Below are 23664 nucleotides of genomic sequence, written 5' to 3'. Positions count from 1 at the left end.
CAAAGGCAACATCCCTAACATACTCTTTAACCCCCATGCCATGGCAAAGCCATGTGGTTGTGGTCAAAAATCTTCACAGGAAATAGCGGAGAGCATGGACAAAAAAATCAAACCAAATGTCTATTCAAAAGAAAACAAAATGAACTTTTTATAAGATTTTTCATGAAAAAAATTCATAAAATCAAACTTTGTTCAACATTTCACTTTGGCAAGAATATTGTACAAGGGGGGGAGCGGAAATCCTGTTGAAATATGTCTACTTGGTTCAGCTTAGTGAAAATGACCATGTTCTCTTCAAGCTCTGTCCTAAAACGTTCTGGATTTTTAGTTCCCTCCAATCTTAACTCTGTGCTGAGGAACTGGGTTTTTGGGTGGCTGCTGAAGTTGAACAATATGTTCAAGCCGCATCTTTATTAGCGCTTCCCTCCGTAAATGGTGAAGCGGCTACCTCCCTGCATTAGCCAGAACTAGGGCTTGCTGCCTTTCCACCGAGACTGACCTGAATTAAAATGCAAGGTCCTAGCAGGAGAACCAGCCATAAGAAGGAACCTCCTCACAGCTGTAACTCCAAAAAAATAAACAAGAAGTCCTGTGGCACCTTATAGATTAACAGATATTTCGGGGCACTGGCTTTCGTGGGCAAAGACCCGCTTCGTCAGACGCGTGTGCAAATCTGTGAGTCTATAAGGTGCCACAGGCCTTCTTGTTTTTGTGGATAGAGACTAGCATGGCTACCCCTCTGATAGCTGGATCTCTGAGAACAGATCCTCACCAATGTGAGGGAGAGAGAGCCCACAGTGTTACTGATACTCCCTCTCCTTATTACTCATCACAGGGAACAAGTCCAGCATGACACCAACCACACTCCTGAAGGTCATATTCAATGTAAGAGCTTTTGGAGAATATTGGGGTTCCCGGGGTCACCTACACATCAGGGAGAAATGCGGGGGGTTGGGAGTAAATGTGTGAGTTGTGAGGGATGGCCAAATCCTAGATCAGACTGTCTGGCCAAGAGTCATAACAAACTGTCTGTGATCAAAGTGAAGGAGGAGAAAATGTTCTCAGGGTCCCAGAGCTCATGTATTGTGAGTCCCTGTGTTTCCTTTGTTCCACCCATTGCCTCTGATCCCCACCTGTGCACTGCCAAGGTTTAGGGGGCTGAGGCAAGGTGATATATCTTCCCTTCCTTCATGGAAAGGGCACATCCAGAGGAAAGCTCCCACTGGAATGTTTCCCACCCTCTTCGCTGCGAGCTGGGTGCCGCAGTGCCTCATGGGAGCTGCAGTCCCCATGCCTCATGATTCTAGTCTCTTCTTTTAGCTCTGTGCATCTCCCATGATACACCACAGTCTCCCCTTTGGGTGACGGGAAGTAGTACACCAGGGGAGTCCCTGATTACAGTGCATCATGGGAGATGATGTGGTGCCTGCCAGCCCAGATTGTAGATGAGAATATGAGCATGAGCCAACTGAACTACCGGTCCCATGGGGCACCAGTGCTGGTGTTCTGAATCAGAATATTCCCGGACTGGGCACAAATATTTCATCTTTTGAGCATTTACTTTTTTGAACAAAATCTTGAAATGTTTGGCCAAAACCTGACTCTGTCTAGGACAAAAGAGCTCTGTCAAAACCCAGACAGAAGGTTTCCACTGAACGTCTTCAGACGTATGAAATCCTTCTGCTTTGGTCTCACCTAGTGACCCTGCTCAGAGTGCGGTTCCGTTGTACTCAGCAGTGCCCACAGGGGAGCTCCGCCCAAGGTAGAGGAGAAGTAGGAGCCAGGTCATAATTCTCCCTTGAGGGCCTTTACACCCCGCCATGACAACATGTAACTGTCCTTCTCTCCCCAGATGCTGCAGTGAGTTTCCCGGGAAGTACCAGGGTGAGTCGCAGCATTTATAAACAACAAAGTGAAGTGAGAGCAAAAAGTGATGGGTTTGACTGTTCTAGCTTGGCAGGGACCCAGGGGGTGAACATGGATTTATTCAGGATTCCCAGGCTCAGGCTGAGTTTGTTACCCTGCTCTCATTACTGCTGTCCCAGAACTCTTCCCAGGAGCTGGTAGCCGCTCCTACACCTGCTGTTAGTCTGGCCAGTCAGGCCTTGCCCCACACGGACACAAAGACTTGCATCCATGTGACAGGAAAAACATCCTACCCAAACTCCACGCTACAGCACTAGGGTGAATCCCCCACAGTCTGAAAACATATCCAACTATAGAGGGGCTTTCCCTATCAATCTCAGAGATCAAATAACCAAGGCAGAGACGTTCCAGGTTTCGAAGTTTCCATTAAAACTCCTGGGAACTGGATGGTCAAATCCCCCAGATGGGCGTGCAAACCTCTGGAATGTTACCCACGTGGGGTTTGGCTCCAGTGAGACAGATCCTATTAGTGAAGCCCCAGAACCACTTGCTGGTAACTCCCTACCACTGGCCTTCTAAAAGGGGAAGGAAAACAGACAAGGGATGAAATCCTAGGAAGTTCCCATTGGCTTCGGAGGGGGTAAAAATTTGCACAGTGTGTCTTCAAGCAAAGTAGGTGTCAGTGGGCCGAGTACAAACTTACACCGCTAGCAGCAGCATTGTGGTGGTGAACATGCCCTGGGTATCATGTTGGTGTCAGAACGGCATTCTCCAGCTTCATGTGTCCGGCTCCAGGCTGGCTGAGCAGGACAGTAACATCACTGTGTTTTTCCTTAAAGCCTCCACGACCCCAGAGAGAAGAGACACCAACGTACGCAACCATTGCTACACAGAGGGACATATACCATTAATGCGCCACTTGCTGAAATGCAAACTCAGAGGCAGCTGTTGGGAACATGCAGCGTGGAAGTGGGGGATCGTCTCTGGGATCACAGCAGGATAACACATAGCACCTAAAGTGCAGTAGGACTCTGGCATATTGTTCAGACAAATGCTGCCTATTTGCCTTCTGTAAAAATGTTTCTTCTGAATAAAAGTAGGAAAATACCCACATGTGGTTATTCCTACCTCCTGACTCTCTACATCCGTCGCTCTGCTCCCAAGTCCTCTTTGCTCTGTTTCAAGATTCCATTGCCAGCCCAAAGAGTACGAGAATCATCAGGTAGCGCCCCATCTCCAAAATCCCCAAATTGCCTTAGGTAAGGTGGTTGTTTTTTTAAGTTACACATTTTGCTTCCTTTTATTTAATTGCTGGTGCTTGATGGTTTGGGGGCAGGTTTTTCCCCTGTTCTTCACAACCCGGAGGGCTAGAAGCTAACTCATTTCAACAAACTCCAAACAATTCTCACATAATCCCAGTCCCTCTGCAGTTGGGCTTTAAGAAAAACTGCAAATAATGTGAGAGGTGCTGGGAAATCACAAGAACTGCACCAGATTCACCTTTGAATTTCCACTTCCGTTTACAGTCATGCAGGTTTGTAGGGGTGTGATGAAATAGAAATGCCAAGCAAAAAGTATTTGTCACAAGCTATGTCTTTGTGATGCTGTTTGTTAGCCTCATCCAGCGAATGTGGATGCAAGAGAACATCATGCCGGTATTTGCCTCCCTGGGAAGTAGTCACTGCTTGAAGCAATTACCTTGCTCTGTTGCAAGGGTTTGAGCTGACTTTTGGCATATCTTCTAGACTGAGGGTCAGATTTCTGTAAGTGCTAGCACCCTGGAGCTGATACAAACTGGTGTTTGAGCACATTGATGGTTTGAACCTGAGTATTTTGGAAAACAGACCACCTGCACTTAAATGCCCAACTGAGAGCCGAAGTATGGGAAATTTGGCCGTGTAGTCAACTTTCAAATGAGGGACACAAGCCCTTTGCACCTGCGCAGTGTTGCTGGATTCTGCTGTGGGCATCGGTGGATCTGGGAATCATTCTTTCTCTCTTGCCCCTTTGTTTTTTGTTGCTAGTTCAAGGCCTTTTAACCTTTTAGCGTGTTTAACCATCCAGAGCAACATTTTTATGCAGCACTTCGAGCTCCTTGACACAGCTGCACCGCAATGTTGGACAATTTTCAACTTCTTTAGTGATCAGGGGAAACTCTGCACTCACAAAAATGTGGTATTGCAAAAACAGAGGCACACGGACACCCTGGTCTCTCAGATAACAAACCCCAGTCAGAGCAGCTAGTATGTCAGGATGCCTTTCAAACCTACTTTGGGTTCACCTACTTCTAACCACCATAAGCTGCATTCCTCTCCCAGATTTACGGGAAAAAGTCACAATTCCTGATCATGAATAGCCTGTTGCTGACAAGTGAATACTTGAGTAACTCAGTGAGAAGGCTCTTGTCATGTCCTCCTCCGCTAGCTGGCCTAGATTAAAATGGGCTTTAATTGGGCATTGGATGGTCAAGTGTTTGAATCCTGACAAGTATCAGAGGGGTAGCTGCGTTAGTTGGTATCCATGCAAACAAGAAGTCCTGTGGTACTTTACAGACTATCAGATATCTTGGAGTATCAGCTTGCATGGGCAAAGGCACTCTGACAGATGCAATGTCGTGTGCCCAGGAGAATCCTGTTGCTTGTCTCCTTAGAAATCACGGGGGCTGATCCGAGTGACGGGAGGTGAACAGGAACTCCACTGGCGCACACACACCTCACTCTGGCTGCGCCTCTTCAGGTAACTGAACACTCGTCTTGAATCCTGGCCAGGTTACACCTCTGCTGCAAGACAGGTTAATGTGCAACAGGTACTAGTGCTTTCACTTTCCCTTGGTCAGAGTTCACAAACAGCTCCAGGATCCATTTCTCCATCTACTCCAGATCCTCCATTCAGCTCCAGAGGTGCTCTGTGTAGGGCCTGGACCTAGGCACACTACATGGCGTTTCCTGGCACATGCTGAGTCTTTAAGGTAGGGTGCCCCTTATTATTTATTACTCACTTTCCTTTGCTCTTGGTGGCTGCTCCGGACACGTGGGTCCCTGTCCTCACTCCCTATGGCCTGTTTCCACCTCCCATTGGTGCTGGGCAAACCCTGATGGTGGGCGTGAGGCACTGCTCAGCCTGTTAGCCCCTCACGGCATGCTGGGGCCAGCTGAGGTTTCTTGTGGCCTTTCCCTGGAGGGCAAGATGCAGCACAAGGGTGATGTGTTGTCTCTTCAAAAGGCCTCACAGGCCTACCCTGTTGATGCCCTTGGAGAAGGGGCTGCCAGGTGTGATGGGGTTCAGGGGTCCCCCTGCACTGCACCCCGTCCGCTGGCAGGAGTGACTCTCACTCAGCAGGTACAACAGAAGGTTTATTAGGCAACAGAAGCCCAGTTTCTCACAGAAGCGACAGTACAGCAGCCAGAGGCAGTCCTTCCAACCCGTCCTGGGGAGAAGACCCCGAGGGGTGCCCCTCTGGGGTGTAGCTTTCCCCCTCCTCAGGCTGGCTGCCTTCCAGCTCTCCCTTTTCCTAGCCTCTAACTGCCGCCCCTGATTCAAAACCCCAGCTCAGCTCCTCCCTGCTCTTTGTTCAGTCAGAGGTGTTACCTGCCAGTTGTAGCCCCAGGGTCATCCTTAGCCACTGGGAGCTGCTGCTTGCCTTAGACACCCAGCCTGACTCACACATGCACTCCCCCCACTCCATTACATCAGGCCAGAAGTGTGGGGCAGGGGGGTGGACTGACTCACAGTTCTAAATGGAAGATGCCTCCCTTGCTGATATGTGTAGTACTGTGGCACCCTGAGGCCCCGGCTGAGATCTGGGTTCCCATTGTGCCAGATACGGCACAGTCCCCAGCCAAGCTGTGGCCCCAATTATGCCAGGTGATGCACAGATCCTGACTGAGATCTGGGCCCCATTGTGCCTGGGCTGCACATAGAGACTGTGTCTGCCCCACAGAGCTCCCAGTCTGGCATGAGGTGCAGCTGAGCTCGGATCCTTTCAAGCTGTATCTCCAGGGGACATTACATTGTGTTAGAACATGTGTTCACCCAGCACCACACCCTGAACGCACTGGCCTGGTCTGTGCTGGCTAGAGGGGTGTGAAGTATTCCATAATGTGTCAGCTTTCAGACCTTGTAGGGCATCAGGCCATCAGCTCACGCTTAATTGCTCTGTCCTGATGTGGATCTGACCTTTAACTCCTACTGAAAGGCAGTGGGACTTAAGAGCTCTTTTAGTATTTTACCCGGTGTTACTGGACTGAACAAGAGCCCTGCAAAGAGGCTAGTGGTTAGAGCTGGTTAGGAATGTTTAGTCACTAGTGTTTGTAATGAAAACCTGGCTTAAAAAGTACATGGATATTTTCTCCAAAAATGTTCAGTAAAATGATTCACAGCAAAAAAAAAAAAAAAAAAAAAAATTCATTTTGATTCCAGCCTAAGAAAATCAAAATGAAAAAAAAATGTTTGGAATGTAAGGAGAAAAAGACTAAGAACTGAACTGAAAAAAAAAATCATATTGATTGCACGTGCCTTTAAATGAATTTCCATTCTTTGTTTAAACCATTTTAAGTCATTGTATAAAAATATTAGCAGGTTTCAGGAAAACTTTAGAATGAAAAGAAAATTGGTCGGACAAAAGATCCCCATTGTCCCCAGCCTTCCGGAATGCCCAGCACCTGCCACGCCCGAGCTCTGTCTGTCATACCCCTACCTTGCACATAGGTGTACTGGTAGCAAAAACAGCCCAGAAACCTAACTTCACCCTTTGCTCTGGGGCTGGGCAGGAGATGCAATGATGACAGAGCACAGTTGGATTGGCTCCAGATTCCAATCCCTTCCTGGCCCACAGGAGCTGTGAGCTGTGCCGAGGGTGCGGATGGATTAATGCAGTGCAGGGCTCTAGGCTGTCCCTATGGAGCCCCCAAAGACCTGCCCCACAGCAGTAACAGTGGCCAGTTCCAGAGAGACAGGCCAGCACATGGGCCCCTTCTGCCTCCAGAAGGCTTGGGGCATCAACAGTGATTTCTCCCCTTGCATCTATTACCTCCTGCAGCATCAGGGCTGTGGTTGTAGAGCAGCGGTTCTCAAACTGTGGGTCAGGACTGTGAAGTGAGTCATGACCCTCTTTGAATGGGGTCACCAGAGCTGGCTTAGACTTGCTGGGACCTGGGGCTGTAGCCTGAGCTCCAGTGTCCAGGGCTCAGGTTGAAGACCCCATTCCTGGGGTGAAGTCCTTGAGCTTCAGCTTTGCCCCCAGGGGCAGTGGGGCTTGGGTGGAGGTAGGCTTCGGTCCCCCTTCCTGAGGTTGTGAAATGATTTTTGTTGTCAAGAGGATCACTATGCCATGAAGTCTGAGAATCCCTGTTGTAGCGTATCATTTAGAGAGGCTCCCTCATGAGGGACAGTGTTATAAATATCAGAGACTCTCATGACTCACGCATCTGCTGAAGCGGGTCTTTACCCACGAAAGCTGATGCTCCAAAATCTCTGTTAGTCTCTAAGGTGCCACAGGACTTCTTGCTAGTATAATTACAAGAATTTTGGGCAAGCCCCTGGGCACCACAGTGCAGAACACAGTGTAGCTCTGCCCAGCACTTCCACATGGACGCTCTCCAGGCTGTTTTTAGTAAAGCTTTTATTCTTTTCACATTCGCCGGTTTGTGGTTCAATGATGCCAGATGTGCAGACTGAGGAAGAAACTGCAGCAGTCACTTGGAGGTTAACTCCTGTGTTTGAAACTGAAAGCAGAGCAGCAAGGGGAGTAGGTGGAGCAGCAAACAGAGAAGAAACAACAGATTTTCTGTATGTGTGATGACCACAATAGTAGCCTCATTGGTTTTGGAAGGGAAGAAAGTCAAACATGGATGTGTTGTAATCGTCATCCAATCTGTGACTGTCAGGCAATATTGCAGAGAGCCTCTTCCACTCCTGCATCATGGAGCACCAGCATCCCCTATCGTGGGCGATCTTTTACAGTTCTGACCAGGTGTATTCTGTCTTTTTAGTGTCTGCCTTCAGGTTGCTACACCAGGTGTTTCTTGGGCTCCCTCTTTTCCTTTTCCCATGTGCGTTCCAACTGAAGTCTTGTTTTGTGATGGTGGTGGCTGCTTTTCTGAGGTTAAGTCCAATCCATCGCCATTTTCTCTTCCTGATTTCTTCTTCGAGGGGAAGTTGGTGAGTCAGTTGCCACAGGCCTTGGTTGTTGGTGGTGTGTGGCCAGTGGATCTGGAGGAGTTTACAGAGGCAGTTATTGATAAATGTCTGGATTTTTTTAATAGTCGTCTTCATTGTTAATATCGCAGAGAACTGCAAGAAATTCCAGCACCGGTTTGAATTGTACAGAGCAGCCATAGAGGCAGAGGAGGAAAAAGATAAAGTGAAATAATCAGGACCCTAAGCAAATCGACAGTCCATTATGATCAATTTCATGGTCATCACATTTTAAAAATTGTAAATGTCATAATCTCAGCTATGTGAATCTGAAATTTCATGGTGGTGTAACTGGAGGGGCCCTGACACAAAAGAGGACATAGAATCATAGAACACTAGAACTGGAAGGGACCTCGACAGGTCATCGAGTCCAGTCCCCTGCCCTCCCGGCAGGACCAAGTACTTTCTAGACCATCCCTGATAGGTGTCTATCTAACCTGCTCCTGAATATCTCCAGTGATGGAGAGTCCACAACCTCCCTAGGCAATTTATTCCAGTGTTTAACCCCCTGACAATTAGGAAGTTATTCCTAATGTCCAACCTAAACCTTCCTTGCTGCAGTTTAAAGCCCATTACTCCTTGTCCTGTCCTCAGAGGCCAAGGAGAACAATTTTTCTCCCTCCTTAGGTACTTGAAAACCGCTATCGTGTCCCCTGTAAGTCTTCTCTTTTCTAAACTAAACAAGCCCAACTCTTTGTTTTCTTTCAGATTAGGGGGGGGCACGAGGTTATTGTACGGAGGTTGCAGTATTGCCATTCTCATTGCAGGAATAGAAGGGTACAGCTTATCCAGGAAGGATAGACAAGGTAAACAGGGAGAAGGCGCTGTCTTGTATATTAAAAATGTGCACACTTGAACTGAGGTGGAGATGGCTATGGGAAACGGAAGCTTTGAGAGAACTTTCAAGGGAAGAAAATGGAGGATGGATTCATGCCCAGTGGTGTAAGCTCCAGGCGGGGGACAGAGCAGCCTGGAAGGGGTGAAATCCCCTCCTGCCTCTGAGGAGACGCTCTGCCTGGGAGCAGACTGGGTCAGGTCAGAGCATGGATGGGGCACGTTCCCTGCAGTGCCAGCCCCTCATGCTGTCTGAGGAGGTGTGAACCCTCCCTGCTCTCTTCTTACAGGTCCCTGCTCGAGATGTCCCCATGGCGATACAATGGTGGCTCTGTGTGTGCAGCCTGGGGATCCTCCTCCTGGCGCCGTGTTCTCTCGCTGGTAACATTTGAATCCCAATTATTTCCCTCCCTGTTCCCATGTGCGCTGCCCCCTGCGGAGGTGGGGTAGGGGCATCTGAGGTCCAGTGACACCCCCGCAACCCCGACCTCTTCAGCTCTTCAGAGAAAAAAGTCCAGGCCCAGGAGTCTGTGGGGTGGGGATGACATGAGGTGACTGGGATGTTTCCAGGCTCTGGCTGGCAGGACTGTCAGATTTCACAGCAAGTCACCCACCTCCTGAGGGATAGGGCAGGGGGCAGTTCCCATTAGGATGAACAGGGCTGTACCCACACTGAGAGTAACTCAATTGAGCTGCATGACTTAGGCTTGGGAACCTTCTGCTCTGCACGACTGAGGGAATTTTGCTGCCCTCAGCAATGCCCTGCTCTGTGCGTATGTAACGGCTGGGCCCCGGCTCAGCACCAACCTCCCTCCTTTCCTCTCATTCACGGTGCTCCTCTTTTTGTTTTTATCCCCCTCAGAGACGTTCTCACTCTCTGGCTCTCCAGACCCCGTGGTGGGGATTGTTGGCCAGGACGTGGTGTTACCCTGCCAGCTCTCGCCCCCGGCCGGGCTGCCCAGCATGGACGTGCAGTGGAGGAAAACAGACCCAGAATTTATTGTGGTTCATGAGTACATGAACGAGGGTGCCCAGAACCTGCCAGGGGACGGTTACCAGACCAGAACAGAGCTGTTCCCGCAGGAGTTCCACAGCGGGAACGTCTCCCTGAAGCTGAAACAGCTCCGAGTGGTGGATGATGGGCAATACCGGTGCTTTGCGAGGAACCTGGAGTGGAGCCTGGAAGCCGCCACTGAGCTACGGGTGTCAGGTGAGGCACAGCGCTCACAGGCATCCAAAGCTGGGATGTCATTGACTCAGTAACTGGCCAGGCTGCTGGGGCAGTGCCAGCTGCCGAGTGATTCTGTTCTTGGAGCTCCAGTGTCACCATTACCAGGAGACAGTGCAGCCTGCTCATTCATCAGACCTCAGCAGTACTCATAAAGAGAGACCAAAGCAGGGTTTCATGGCAAAGGCACCTAGCCAGGCTCATTTACCCGCAAGGCACAGTCCTAGCACCTGGCTCTGTAGTTGCAGACACACTAGCTCAGCAGTTCTCTAAGCTTAGGGACTCGAGGATCACCTTTTGGGTTTAAAATATTTGCAGACCCCCCCAGCCCCTTCCTGCTCAGGTGCAGACCCTGCCTCATAATTCTGCCCTTCCTCAGTGTCCCTTCCTGCCCCAACTCTTTCCACCCTGTCCCCTTAATGTGCCACCTCCTGCTTCTCCCCGTTCCTCCCAGCACCTTCTGCACATTGGAGAACAGCTGCTTTGCAATATGCAGGAGGCAGTGGGAGGCAGGGAGGGAGGGAGGGAGAGGCCTTCATCCATGGGCCCCATGGCTCTGGATGTTAGTCCATCCCCTCCCCTGAGCATTCCCTGTCCTTCCCGTCTGTGGCAATGCAAGATGGTATTATTTAATTTCCCCAGTTGGTGGAATCCCAGGGAGGCTGCACACAAGAGAATGGAGCTTTCCAGTCAATCACACGGTGCTGTCCAAGACACGATTCCCTGACACACCTACTCTCTGTCTCTGCCTGCAGCTGTAGCTCCAGTGTTCATTGACGTGCTGGGCCCCCGGGAACAGGGGATCGGTCTGACCTGTAGATCCTCAGGCTGGTTCCCTGAACCCCAGCTCCAGTGGGTTGGGAAGAATGGGCAGAACCTGAAAATGAAGAGCGTGACCAACAGGGCTCAGGACAGAGAGAAACTGTACAGTGTTGTGAGTCATATCACAGTCACAGAAGACGACAACAGAGACATCAGCTGTGTAGTGCGGAATGCCCTGCTGCAGACCGAGCGACAATCGGCCATTCACCTCTCCAGTGAGTTCCCTTCCTGCCCCCTGTGTGTGACGTGTTATTAGGGCTGTCTGGCTTCAAGGCGGCTAAGTTGTCGCTGCCGCCAGTGGTGCCGCTGTAGAACCTCCATGGATGCTCTTGGTTATGATTTACTGAATGTGGTTGTCCAATTGGTATGCGTGTAATGTTTCTGTATCCCAAGTTAGGAACGTGTAACAATTACAACTCACAACCCATACACGTTGCACTGTTTGCCAGGTGACGTCTTCCCCCATGCGTCTCGCTGGCTGGCTGCATTCTGGGTGTTGTTCACTCTGGTTCTCGTTGCTGCTGGGGCTTGTGCGTATCTTGGATACACAGGTAATGGGACTGTGTTATTGGCATGTGTAGACCCTGGTCCTAGCGGGCACTGAGGCTGGGATACGGGAGTGTCTTATTGATTGGATATTTCCCTCGGGCTTGCTTAAGGAAATGAACAAACACAAAAACGCTGGTGTTCCCGGCTGCGCCTGTATTAGTGAATTGCTCAGTGGTTCCTCTTCTTCCCTATCTCACGGCAAGGTCTGATTCTCTGCCCCACAGCGAAGCGAAAGGCCTCTGAGAAGAAACGCGCTAAAGAGGAAGCTCAGCGCTTACTTGGTAGGTCTCCTGTTGTGTTGCTTACTCTGTCTGTTGAGATGTGTGAGCTCTGTGACTGCTCAGTGTTACCTGTGAGCCCCTTGGAGTGAAGGGGATGGAGCCAGGAAGTCTCTGCCTAGCAATTCCGCACCTCCACCGTGTTCTTGCACACCCTGATCATAGGAAGTTGGCAAATCTGTATTTTGCAGTGGCTACCAAAGGCTCCAGACTTGTGAGATTCCCTGCGGGTGGGTGTGGTGGGGAGATGGGTTTGCATTGACAGCTCTGGGTCAGATTTGGTGCCTCTAACTCTGGGCCATTGCTCAGTGGCTCTTTCTTCTGAAAGGAAATGACAGGGCCAGGTCAATGCCGCTCTGGGAAGTGACTCCGTTCCTGTGGCTGTTGAATGCCCAGGACCAGGAAAGCTGACAGACACAGAGCAAAGTGGCAGGGGGAAGAGGTGGTGCTGGCGCTTCATGTTCCCAGAAGGGGCAGAGGCTCGGATGGACAGGGTGAAGCGGGGGATAACTGGCCTGGAGCCCACCATGCAGGACCCACCACCCTCCAGCCAGCTGTGAGAACTGCTCAGAACGTGCCGCACCGTGCTCCAGAGGCCATTTAGAGAGCCCAGGGCTCCAGCCACTACTGCTGCGAGTGTGCATGTAGAAAAGGGCTGAGTGAGAAATTCCCCAGGTCCCCTGAAAGTTGGTGCGTGTCACTAACCACCTAACACACCTGCTGTTTCCTGCACGCGGGGCTGTGGGTGACCTCGGTCGTTAGGGAGTGTGCAGCACCGCACAGTGTCTCTCTCTGGGGCCTAACGCTTTTCTCTTTCCCATTGCAGAGAATGAGAAGAAGGTCTTGGAAACAGGTACTTGGCTAAAGCCCTGGTCAGTGTGTGCCAGTGCTAACGAGATAGAACAGTCAGTACGTGCGCTGTGTGGAACGTAGTCACATTCATCATCTCCCTCTGCCCTGGAAATAAACATACCTGGCAGCGTTTGCAGCTCACATTTCAGCATGGCCTGGCAGGACCATGGAACCACAGAATCCTGGGGCTGGAAGGGACCTCAGCAGGGCATCCAGTACAGCTCCCTGCTCAAAGCAGGACCAACCCCAACTAAATCATCCCAGCCAGGACTATGTCAAGCCAGGACTTAAAAACCTCTAGGGATGGAGGTTCCACCTCTCTTGGGAATGCATTCCAGTGCTTCACCGCCCCCAGTGAAATAATCTTTCCTAATATCCAACCTGGACCTCCACACTGTAACTTGAGACCATTGCTCCTTGTTCTGCCATGGGTCACTACTGCAAACAGTGTCTCCCTCTCCTCTTCAGAGGCCCCTTTCAGGAAGTTGAAGGCTGCTATTAAATCGCCCCTCACTCTTCTCTTCTGCAAACTAAATAAGCCCAGATCCCTCAGCCTCTCCTCATAGGTCATGCGCTTCAGCCTCCTAATCATCTTGGTTGCCCTTCACTGCACCTTCTCCAATGTGTCCGCATCCTTTCTCTATTGGAGGGCCCAGAACTGGACACAGTACTCCAAGTGTGACCTCCTGAGGTCTCTTCCAGCCATAGGAGTCTGTGCTTCTACCGTGGGCTCCAGCGCTACTTTTAGTGCACAGACTTGGGCAGAGCTATTGCTCATCTTCCTGCCCAAACTGGGAAATTCATTCCCACCTGTACAGCAGATGAGCACAAAGTTTAGAAGGGCCCCATGTCTCTGTGTCTGGAACAACCATGCTGAATTCACAATGGTCTCTTTTTCCTCTCTCCCTAGCGTCCCAGGATCTTCGCGACAGCCGTGGTAAGACTCTCACCTTCCCATAGTGAATCCCAGCCACACAGGGTGCTGTGTGGACCCAGAAGCACCAACACCACTGGGCAGAGCTGAGTGAACAGTTCAGCCCAAAATCTGAGTCACATTAGAGTCATCCCCATTCCATGGCAGCACCATGATCTCTTTGCTGACACAGGGCTCCATGCTCTCATGACTGGCTAGGCAGACAGGCGTCTCCCAGCCTTTGACAATCCAGTGCTACTCACAATGCTCTGATGCTCAGGAGGGAGCCTGCCACAGTCTATAGACGACTGCAGGCTCTGCTGGGCCACTCCCTAGAACATGGAGATGAGCAAGAGAACAAATGCAGGCTCATTTTTCCAAGTCAAAACCAGAACCCAGCTCTGAGTTCCAATCATCTGCAGGTCCAGCTATCCTCTGGTTCCAGCAGGAGTGTGTAACTTTGATCCTCCGAAGGGTGATTAGTAATTCTGTTTGGGCATAAGAGTTGAGAATGTCAGAGCTGTACGGATCTAGTCACACATCTTCCATCAAGGTTTGATGCTTTGCAAATCCCAGCCTGATTTGTACGCCACCCGTGTCCTTCAGAAATTCCCCGATCTGTTTGGAGCCATCACAGCCAAAGAGCAGCTTCTCACAGGGGTGAATTCTAGTCTGGGTGATGCTTGTGTAAATCCAGATGTGCCCTAGTGAGGGACATGAAGTTATTGTGGAGTCACAGTATCACTGAGTGCAGCATTTCCTCCAGTCCCTGATCCTAACAGAGAGAATAAAGATATACCTGAGAGCTGGTTGAACCTCTCTAATCCAGAACTCTCTCATCTGGCAACATCCATAATCCGGCATGATTTTAGTTAGATGGGTGACCACTTATCATGGCTGTGGCCAAGTTTCCTGTGGTCCCATAAAGTTTGTTTCCAGCCACCAGTCCTGGCTCTCAGTGTTCTGTGCTGTTCCTTAACTGTAATTTACCCCAAATGCCTTCTAAGAGCCCAGTAAGCAGCAGAAGTGTTGGTTGTGCTGATAGATGATACTGACCTCCCATGGTCTGGCAAATTCTCTCATCCGGCACTGGTCAGGTTCTGAGGGTGCCGGCCAAGAGAGGATCAACCTGTATTAAGAGAGATTTCAAGTCTCGGGGGTGAAAGGGCCTGTGTCTCACATCATGAAAGAAAGACATTTCTTCTGCAGCAGTGTGAGCACATGAACTCTAGGTAAAGAAATCACACAATCACCGAGCAGCCCTCGGACCTGAGCCCTCTGCCTAAACAACAGGGAATAACTCTGTCTCCTTCCTTTTCAGACAAGGCATTTGAACAGCTAGGTAAGAGGATGGATTTTTACGCCATTTTTCATGTTGTTCGGTTCCTTTCTAGCTGCCAGTCACCCCCTCGCCCAGCACGGCAGCGCCTGCGGGAACAAGTTCCCTGTTATGTTTGCTGGCTCTGACCACGTTTATTTCTCTTCCCTTGCAGCTTTCAGGCGGGCTCGGAGCTACATGGGTGAGTCGGGCCATGAGGGCCTGGGCAGACACCGCAGTGGGATTAGTGGTATTGGTGTATGTAGCTGAGCTGTCAGAGGTGTAGGGTCCCCCTGGGGCTGGCAGGGCAGGGCAGGTGTTGGCTGCAGAGCAGTGGGGCTGAATGTAAGAAATGGCCCCTGACAGGCTGTCCCGAGCTGTAAGTCTCTTCCCCAGGAACTCCCTCACAATCCATCCCTCCGTGAGTCCTGGTCCCTTACCCCATCTCCCACTGGCCCTTCTGCAATGGCCCATCCCCACCCCATCAGCTCCCCTAATGGCCCCACTCAGGCCTGCAGAGTCTTCAGTCCCCTGAGCTCCCTACGCACCCACACTGGGAGCTGAACACCTCTCAGGATCAGACCCTCAACAGCAGCAATGAGAGGCTGCAAACCCAGTCCCCATCTCCACCTCCTCCCCTCTCTCCACCAGCTCCAGCACCAGCCACAACCTTGGAGATCCTTGGAGCCCATGGCCAGATTTATGCCATTGGGGCCAGTTTCATTAGTCCCCGCAGTGTGTAACACTGGAGTCCCACCACACCCCGAGCTATTTACCGACCGGTCCTGCCAAGGCACAGGCCTGAGCAGCCACCACCTGCCTGCCGCTCCATCCTGCGCTGACACTTCTGCCTCCTCCAGCCCCCAGGGGATCAGCCCTGTGGGTCACAGCCCCACAGAGCAGGGGACTCAGGAGCAACTGGACACAGGGCTGTGTCTGGAGTGAGACACAGGCAGCCAAATTCATGCCTGCTCCAGCTCCCCCACAGCCAGTGCAGACACCCGGGGCTGAGTTGGGCGGCCATCTGCCCTTCTCACCGCACTGGGATTTGGGTGGATATGCCAAGGACATGGGCAGCTCAAATCCCCACCCCCACCCCTACACATCACACAACAGGGCAGAGATGAGGGGCCGGTGCCAAGATGCCCAGGCAGCATTTATGGCAGGGAGTGACTGGATGAGCCGAGCCCTCCCACAGGCTCTTGTGTGATCATGGGGTCCTGGGCTGACCTGTAGCTAATGGGGCTGTTCTGGTTTCTCTCCCTAGTTCGCGTCACCTTGGATCGGAACTGTAAACACCGTGAAATCACCGTATGTGTGGTTGGCAGAAGAGTCTGGCATGACCCTCCTTCCATGGGGCGAGATCCCCCCACTGACTTCCTGATCGCTGTGGGGAGGGAGGGGTTTGTGGCCAGGAGGGATCCTGGTGGGGAGGGTGGGGTGTGCAGGTGGTACTGGGAGGTGGAGGTGGGGCACAGCCCAGACTGGGAGTTGGGGGTAGTGAGTGAGACTGTGAGGGACAAACTGAAATATAATCGACTGACAAGACCCCTTGAGCAGGGGTGCTGGGCTCTGGGGAGATCTGAGGGGCAGTATCACCCTAGGGAAGCTGACACTGTGATCCAGAGCTGGGCTGTGAAGCCGACAGTGATTGGGCTGTATCTGGACCTAGAAGCGAGGAATCTCTTGTTTTATAGTGTCGGTTCCATGGCCCTTATCCTGGAGATTCCTGTGGGAAATTCTGAGAGATTGTTCCCATTCCTCTGCCCTGGTCGTGCTGCAGAAGGGGCTCAGGGGGAACCCCTCAGCATCTGTCCCCCCAGCGACTGGGATTTCCCCCAGAAATTAATGAAGAGTGGGACTGTTAGTGTAGGGCAGAAAACAACAATACAAGGGGACAAGGAAGCGAAAGGAAATAGCACAGCACCTCCTGGCTACATCTACACGTGAAGCCTACATCGAAGTAGCCTATTTCGATGTGGCGACATCGAAATAGGCTATTTCGATGAATAACGTCTACACGTCCTCCAGGGCTGGCAACGTCGATGTTCAACATCGACGTTGCGCAGCACCACATCGAAATAGGCGCAGCAAGGGAACATCTACACGCCACAGTAGCACACATCGAAATAAGGGTGCCAGGCACAGCTGCAGACAGGGTCACAGGGCGGACTCAACAGCCAGCCGCTCCCTTAAAGGGCCCCTCCCAGACACACTTGCACTAAACAGCACAAGATACACAGAGCCGACAAGGAGTTGCAGACCCTGTGCATGCAGCATGAATCCCCAGCTGCAGCAGCAGCAGCCAGAAGCCCTGGGCTAAGGGCTCCTGCACACGGTGACCATAGAGCCCCGCACGGGCTGGAGAGACAGCGTCTCTCAACCCCCCAGCTGATGGCTGCCATGGCGGACCCCACAATTTCGACGTTGCGGGACGCGGATCGTCTACACGGTCCCTACTTCGACGTTGAACGTCGAAGTAGGGCGCTATTCCGATCCCCTCATGGGGTTAGCGACTTCGACGTCTCGCCGCCTAACGTCGAAGTTAACTTCGAAATAGCGCCCGGCGCGTGTAGAGAGAAAAACGCTCAGAACTTGACTCCCGAGGGGATTTTGGAGCTGACTTTTGTTATGGGGATCCCAGGGCCAGGAAATATAATGAGGGAACCCAGCAGCAGCAAGAGGAGCTGCAGGCCATAGGGCAAGGTGGGAAGAAGTTCTGGCTCTAGACTTTAGAAGGAGCGGAGCCTAGGGAGGAAGCAGTTGAACTTATAGCACTTGGCTCACAGCACTGTTCAGATCACAGTGCCACATCTCCTCCGCTCCTCCCCAACCGACACACAGCCACAGCAGTGCTGCTGCAGCAGTTCAAAGTGTTCAGAGTGACACCTCTGGACCCCCTTGAAATGCCGTGCCCACAAAGATCCTTGACCCCCAGGGAAAGTGGGGAAATGTTTCCCTCATTGTATTTCCTGGCCCTGGGATCCCTGTAACCCAAGTCAGCCTCCAAAAGCCCCTCAGGAGTCGAGTTCTGAGCATCTCATGATTCTTTTTGCCTTAAGGAAGAGGATTCAATGGGCAGTATTTCAGATCTTGGGTTTTGGTGTTTGCTTTTCTTCTTCCGTCTGTGGGAGTGGGAGGAGAGACAAGTTCCAGATAATTTTTCAAGTCTACAAGATGCCACAGGACTTCTCGTTTTTGAGAGTCCAGCTGTGGCTGCTCCTGCTCTGTGTTATGTCTCTGCTTCTACTTGGGGAACAAGCTGATGTTTCCTCCCCTCGAACCCGAAGTAAAACACCAGCGATTCATGATTGCACTTCGACCAGACTCCATTTATGGTTGACTATGCTGACTGGAGGAAACTGCATTAGCATGACCGTTACGTGTAGGAAATTCCATACACAATGGTCAGGGGATGCAGAGGGGAAAGACCTCACTGCAGCACTCCCATTGCAGACATGCACACAATGTGCCTGCCAGCCTCAGGCCGTGTGAGAGGGTGACAGGACTGGGCCCTCCGTGTGTCAGACTGGGTTGTGATAGTCTCACACTCAGGCTGAACCTGCTGCCTTGCCCAGCCTCCTCTGGACTCGTGCAGGGCTGGCAGGGGTCACAGGGAGCAGAAATGAAGCTGCAGAAGCTTCTTGTGGGAGGAGGGCATGGGGAAGTTCAGACGCTGCTGGAAATTGTCTTAAGGAGGCTGGAGTACTGAGGGAGGAACAGACTGTTTGCTCTAGGCTCTGACTTGGTTTTGCCCACAGGTGCTTTTGGAAAGGACTGTGTGATCGGCGAGAGGGGGGCACTTGGCCAGAGTGGTGGGGAGGCTGTTTTCAGCACATTTGTACACTTCTCTCATATTCTAGTTATTGACTGCACCTATCATTGTATCTTTACCATTTCAATAGTGATTCCATAGTTACTAACGATATACTTACATTACCATGAATTACAGTGTATTTCAATGATTGCAATCACCTATAAACTGTCTCCAGTAAAATTCCAGTTTAAAGACATTGTGTCTGATGTGACTTTCTGGATGAGACTGTCAGACAGCAACCTTATTCACATCTCTTTCCCTGGTATAGTTCTAATACACATTGAGAACAGCCGTATTATTCAGTTGTGTCTGTCCCAAGGGTGACTGGAGATCATTTTTAAAATTTCCAAAGCTGGAGTATGAATTAAGGATGATACAGGTACAGTGAGAAGGATTTCTGTAAATCTGCAATACTCTGCAAGCTGAGGGCTTCCAGAGGACTGCAAATGAATCTGAGTTCTCCTTCATGGGTAACAGTTAATTTTGGCTCAAGCTGCCTTGGCTTCAGCAGGTTTTTATATGCAGACTTCCAGACTGGGACCTTCACTTCGCACAATTCAGTCCTTGTCCCTCAGATGTTCATTCTCACGCTTTTATATCTTCTCCTCCCTTGTTAGAAGCTCTTTTGCTGTGACCTGGATCAAATGGTTCACATCAGAGAATCCTATGGCTGGAAGGGACCTCAGGAGCTCATCGCATCCAGCCCCCTGCCCAAAGCAGGACCAAACCTAACTAAACCATCCCAGCCAGGACTTTGCCAAGCCAGAACTTAACAACCTCCAGGGATAGAGATTCCACCACTTCTCTTGGTAACTCTTTCCAGTGCTTCACCACCCTCCTGGGGAAGTAGTTTTTCCTGATATCCAACCTACACCTCTCCCTCTGTAACTCCAAACCATTGCTCCTTGTTCTGCCATCTGTCACCACTGAGAAGAGTTTCTCTCCATCCTCTTTGTAACCCCCCTTCGGGTATTTGAAGGCTGCTATCAAATCCCCCTCATTTTTCTCTTCTGTAGACTATATAAACCCAAATCCCTCAGCCTCTCCTCCCAGGTCGTGTGCTCCAGTCCCCTAATCATTTTGTTGCCCTGTGCTGGAGCCTCTCCAATGCATCCATATCCTTTCTATACTGGGGTAGGAGGGTGGCACAGAACTGGAGACTTCACATGATATCCTAGAACTGGAAGGGACCTCAAGAGGTCATCAAGTCCAGTCGTCGTCTCTCACACCAAGCCCTATCACCATCCGTGACAGAGTTTGTGTTTTGTAAGCTCTGAGGCAGCATTGTTAGCGCTAGAGCTCAGCGCCCATCACCTGGGGAGGGGGCTCTACAGGTGGGGACTGGCTGTATCAAGTGCCTCTGGGAGAGAGCAGCAGACAGGGAGGGAGCTCTCCTGATGCCCGGGGGTTGGACAGCGCTGCCCCCCTGGAATGAACAGCCTATGGACCCGAGGGGACAGCTGAGAGCTCCTCGGGCGACGCGCAGCCACTGCCCCAGCTGTGCCCACCCAGCGCTTGGGCAGGGCCCGGATCACACAGCCGGGTAAGGGACATGGGGTTGCCTGGCTGTGCTAGGCATGGAGCAGGAGCTGCCATTCCCTAACTGCTCTGAGCCCTTCAGCACTTGGAACCAGATTCAGGAGCCCGGCACTGCAGACGGGCACCGCGTGTGGCTGACGGGTGTGCCCAAATCTCATTGCCTGCCAACAGGAGCCCGGCACTGCAGACGGGCACCGCGTGTGGCTGACGGGTGTGCCCAAATCTCATTGCCTGCCAACAGGAGCCCGGCACTACAGATGGGCACCGCGTGTGGCTGACGGGTGGGCCCAAATCTCATTGCCTGCCAACAGGAGCCCGGCACTGCAGACGGGCACCGCGTGTGGCTGATGGGTGTGCCCAAATCTCATTGCCTGCCAACAGGAGCCCGGCACTGCAGACGGGCACCGCGTGTGGCTGACGGGTGGGCCCAAATCTCATTGCCTGCCAACAGGAGCCCGGCACTGCAGACGGGCACCGCGTGTGGCTGACGGGTGTGCCCAAATCTCATTGCCTGCCAACAGGAGCCCGGCACTGCAGACGGGCACCGCGTGTGGCTGATGGGTGTGCCCAAATCTCATTGCCTGCCAACAGGAGCCCGGCACTGCAGACGGGCACCGCGTGTGGCTGACGGGTGTGCCCAGATCTCATTGCCTGCCAACAGGAGCCCGGCACTGCAGACGGGCACCGCGTGTGGCTGACGGGTGTGCCCAAATCTCATTGCCTGCCAACAGGAGCCCGGCACTGCAGACGGGCACCGCGTGTGGCTGACGGGTGGGCCCAAATCTCATTGCCTGCCAACAGGAGCCCGGCACTGCAGACGGGCACCGCGTGTGGCTGACGGGTGTGCCCAAATCTCATTGCCTGCCAACAGGAGCCCGGCACTGCAGACGGGCACCGCGTGTGGCTGACGGGTGTGCCCAAATCTCATTGCCTGCCAACAGGAGCCCGGCACTGCAGACGGGCACCGCGTGTGGCTGACGGGTGGGCCCAGATCTCATTGCCTGCCAACAGGAGTCCAGCACTGCAGACGGGCACCGCGTGTGGCTGACGGGTGTGCCCAAATCTCATTGCCTGCCAACAGGAGTCCGGCACTGCAGACGGGCACCGCGTGTGGCTGACGGGTGGGCCCAAATCTCATTGCCTGCCAACAGGAGCCCGGCACTGCAGACGGGCACCGCGTGTGGCTGACGGGTGTGCCCAAATCTCATTGCCTGCCAACAGGAGCCCGGCACCCGGCTTGCTTTGGCGCTCGAGTGAATCTCACCAGGCACCTGGCTACAGCACGAAGTGCCTAAATACCTTTGTCACCCTGGCCCCAATGCAATGAGCTGTAGCAGCACGGCCTACTGGGCAGAGCATCAGCCAAGCAATCAGGAGACGTGTCCCTGACTTTGCCCTGCTGGGTGACCTGGGGCCACTGAGGTCCCTGCCTTCCTGTGACTCAGTTTCCCCACTGGTTTCTCTCCTGTGTGAAGCACTTTGAGCTCTGTGGATGAGCTGGCTGTGGTTACTAGTAAACACTCAGGCCTGTGTCTGACAGGATGGGCTTGGTTGAGTCCTGTTTCTAAACGAAGAGAGGGGTTTTCATCAATAGATTCGATGCGTGTTTGAGGCACAGGCGTCCAGCTCTAAATAAAGACACGGTGGCTGGGGGTGAGTCTGGGACAGGAAATAATGAGAGATGATGATCAGACACAAGGACAGGATGGGGCAGAACTGAGGTGGCCGTGGCGTTCCTGCTGGCTCAGCCATAGGGCCCTGGATGGGACACGGAGCAGTGACAGTATCTGGGTTCACAGCCCAGCCCTGAGGCTCTGGCAGATTCCCCAAGCTGGGAGAGGGTCTGTCTGCCATGAGCCCAGAGTGGGCAGCTGAGAGCAGACAGTGACTGCAGCTTGTCTCTTACTAACCCTGTCAGAAGCAGATGTCACTGAGCTATTTCCACCCTTCTCGGTTCCTGCCACAGCCCTGATGCTCCCGTCTCTGTTCCTCTTGCTGCTGGGTGAGTGTGCGGGACACTGGGCTAACTTGCAGGGTGTTGGGAGGAAACAGACCAAGAGCAGCCCCTGGCCCAGGTAGTCAGAAAATCCCTTCTAAGGGCAGACAGGGCTGCGCTGTGGTGCTGTTGGAGGGAGTGAGACTGTGCCAAGCCAGCCCAGGGCCAGCACTCAGTTGGCCCAGGCTGGGTAACAGTCACAGCTTCACAGAGTTTGAGGAGGGACCGTTCGCCTGTCCAGTCTGACCCCCTTCTGCCAGCCCCCTGCGCTGAGCCCAGTCACTTGCATGTGGCTAAAGCCTCACAGAAAGGCTTCTGGCCTGGCTGTGACTCCCTCACTGCCCTGGGGAGCTGGGCCGGGGGTTAACCCCTGCACGGGGAGAAACTGCTGCCTCCTTTCTCACTGGAATTTGCCCAGACTCAACCTGGGGCCGGGCTCTGCCTGTCTCAGCTGCACTGCCGGGTCTGTCAGCACCGGGGGTTCTTCCCAGGAAGGAGCTGAGACACTGTAACCAGCCCGGCTGGGTGACCAGCCCCACACAGGGTGCTCCCCCAGCCTCCCCGGTGAGGTCTCTTCTCCAGCCCACACAGCCTTTTCTGGCTCTGCCCTGCACCCGCTGGCAGGGAGATCCCAGCGCTCTGGGGGCCCCACGACCAGGAGCAGGATCCACTCCAGGCTCCTGCTCCCTTCGTTACACAGCCCAGGGACTCATCCGCCCCGTTGCCTCCACCATGCTCTGGGAGCTCAGGTTGAGTTGCTTTCTCAACATGGCCCCTATATCCTTCCCCAGGTCCCTGCTGCGCTGGCCCAGGCCCCAGGACAGCCGGCGTTCCTTGCTGGGAGCTGACGTTAAGCTGGATTCAAACCCCTGGTGTGTCACTGAGCCCGGCTCCCTGTGCCAGGCCCATGGAGTCAGGCCGGGCTGGGCTCGGGGGAAGTTCACGGGATGTCAGCTCAGCCTGGAGGCCAAGAGCAGGGAGGGCCATTGCCATTGGAGGGTGGGGAATTATCAGGGCTCAGCTCCAGGGTTCCCTGTTGCCAATGTGAAGGAAATGGGATTGAAGGCTCTGCTCTGGGCTTCTCTTTCAAATGTCCACAACAGAACTGGACCCTGTCCCTCCGTTTGTCTGCAGCGTGTTCCCTGCCACATGCCCACTGGGGCACTGAGGGGCTGAATTCAGCTGACAGGGCCGGGGATGAATGTAGCTGTGGCCGGGCTGGTGGCAGAGTCCCGAGCCACGGCAACCCTCCAGGCCACACCCGGGGGAGTCACTGGCCTGCTGGGACAGGTGGAGCTGGAACCGGACCCTCATGCTCCTCTTTGTTGAAGGGGGAGAGCCCCTAGCTCCCTGGCTCCCACACGCCGGTGTGGGGATCCCATTCAGTGCTTGGGGGCTGGGGAGGGTGATAGGGCCTATTACAGACCCCGAGCCCAGCTGTGTCTGCACTGTCAGCT

At 52.8% G+C, this 23664-nt stretch overlaps 1 protein-coding gene and 1 long non-coding RNA gene across 2 annotated transcripts; both read left to right on the top strand.

Annotated features, from left to right (window-relative positions):
* Positions 1–728: 728 nt before the first annotated feature.
* On the top strand, positions 729–2952 carry LOC142025253 (uncharacterized). The gene is made up of 3 exons (XR_012648621.1): positions 729–885; positions 1853–1884; positions 2706–2952. It is a non-coding gene; the product is annotated as an uncharacterized LOC142025253 (long non-coding RNA).
* A 6237-nt stretch (positions 2953–9189) lies between these two features.
* Positions 9190–16805, top strand: LOC142025282 (butyrophilin subfamily 1 member A1-like). The gene is made up of 10 exons (XM_075017907.1): positions 9190–9276; positions 9758–10105; positions 10879–11160; positions 11395–11496; positions 11719–11775; positions 12599–12625; positions 13535–13561; positions 14859–14879; positions 15031–15057; positions 16123–16805. Exons 1-10 carry the CDS (start codon positions 9207–9209, stop codon positions 16803–16805), a joined length of 1644 nt encoding a protein of 547 aa, XP_074874008.1. The 5' UTR covers positions 9190–9206.
* Positions 16806–23664: the final 6859 nt, after the last annotated feature.

Source organism: Carettochelys insculpta, chromosome 22, assembly GCF_033958435.1.
Source record: "Carettochelys insculpta isolate YL-2023 chromosome 22, ASM3395843v1, whole genome shotgun sequence".
Taxonomy (NCBI): domain Eukaryota; kingdom Metazoa; phylum Chordata; order Testudines; family Carettochelyidae; genus Carettochelys; species Carettochelys insculpta.
This window is presented reverse-complemented; position numbering and strand designations above follow the sequence as displayed.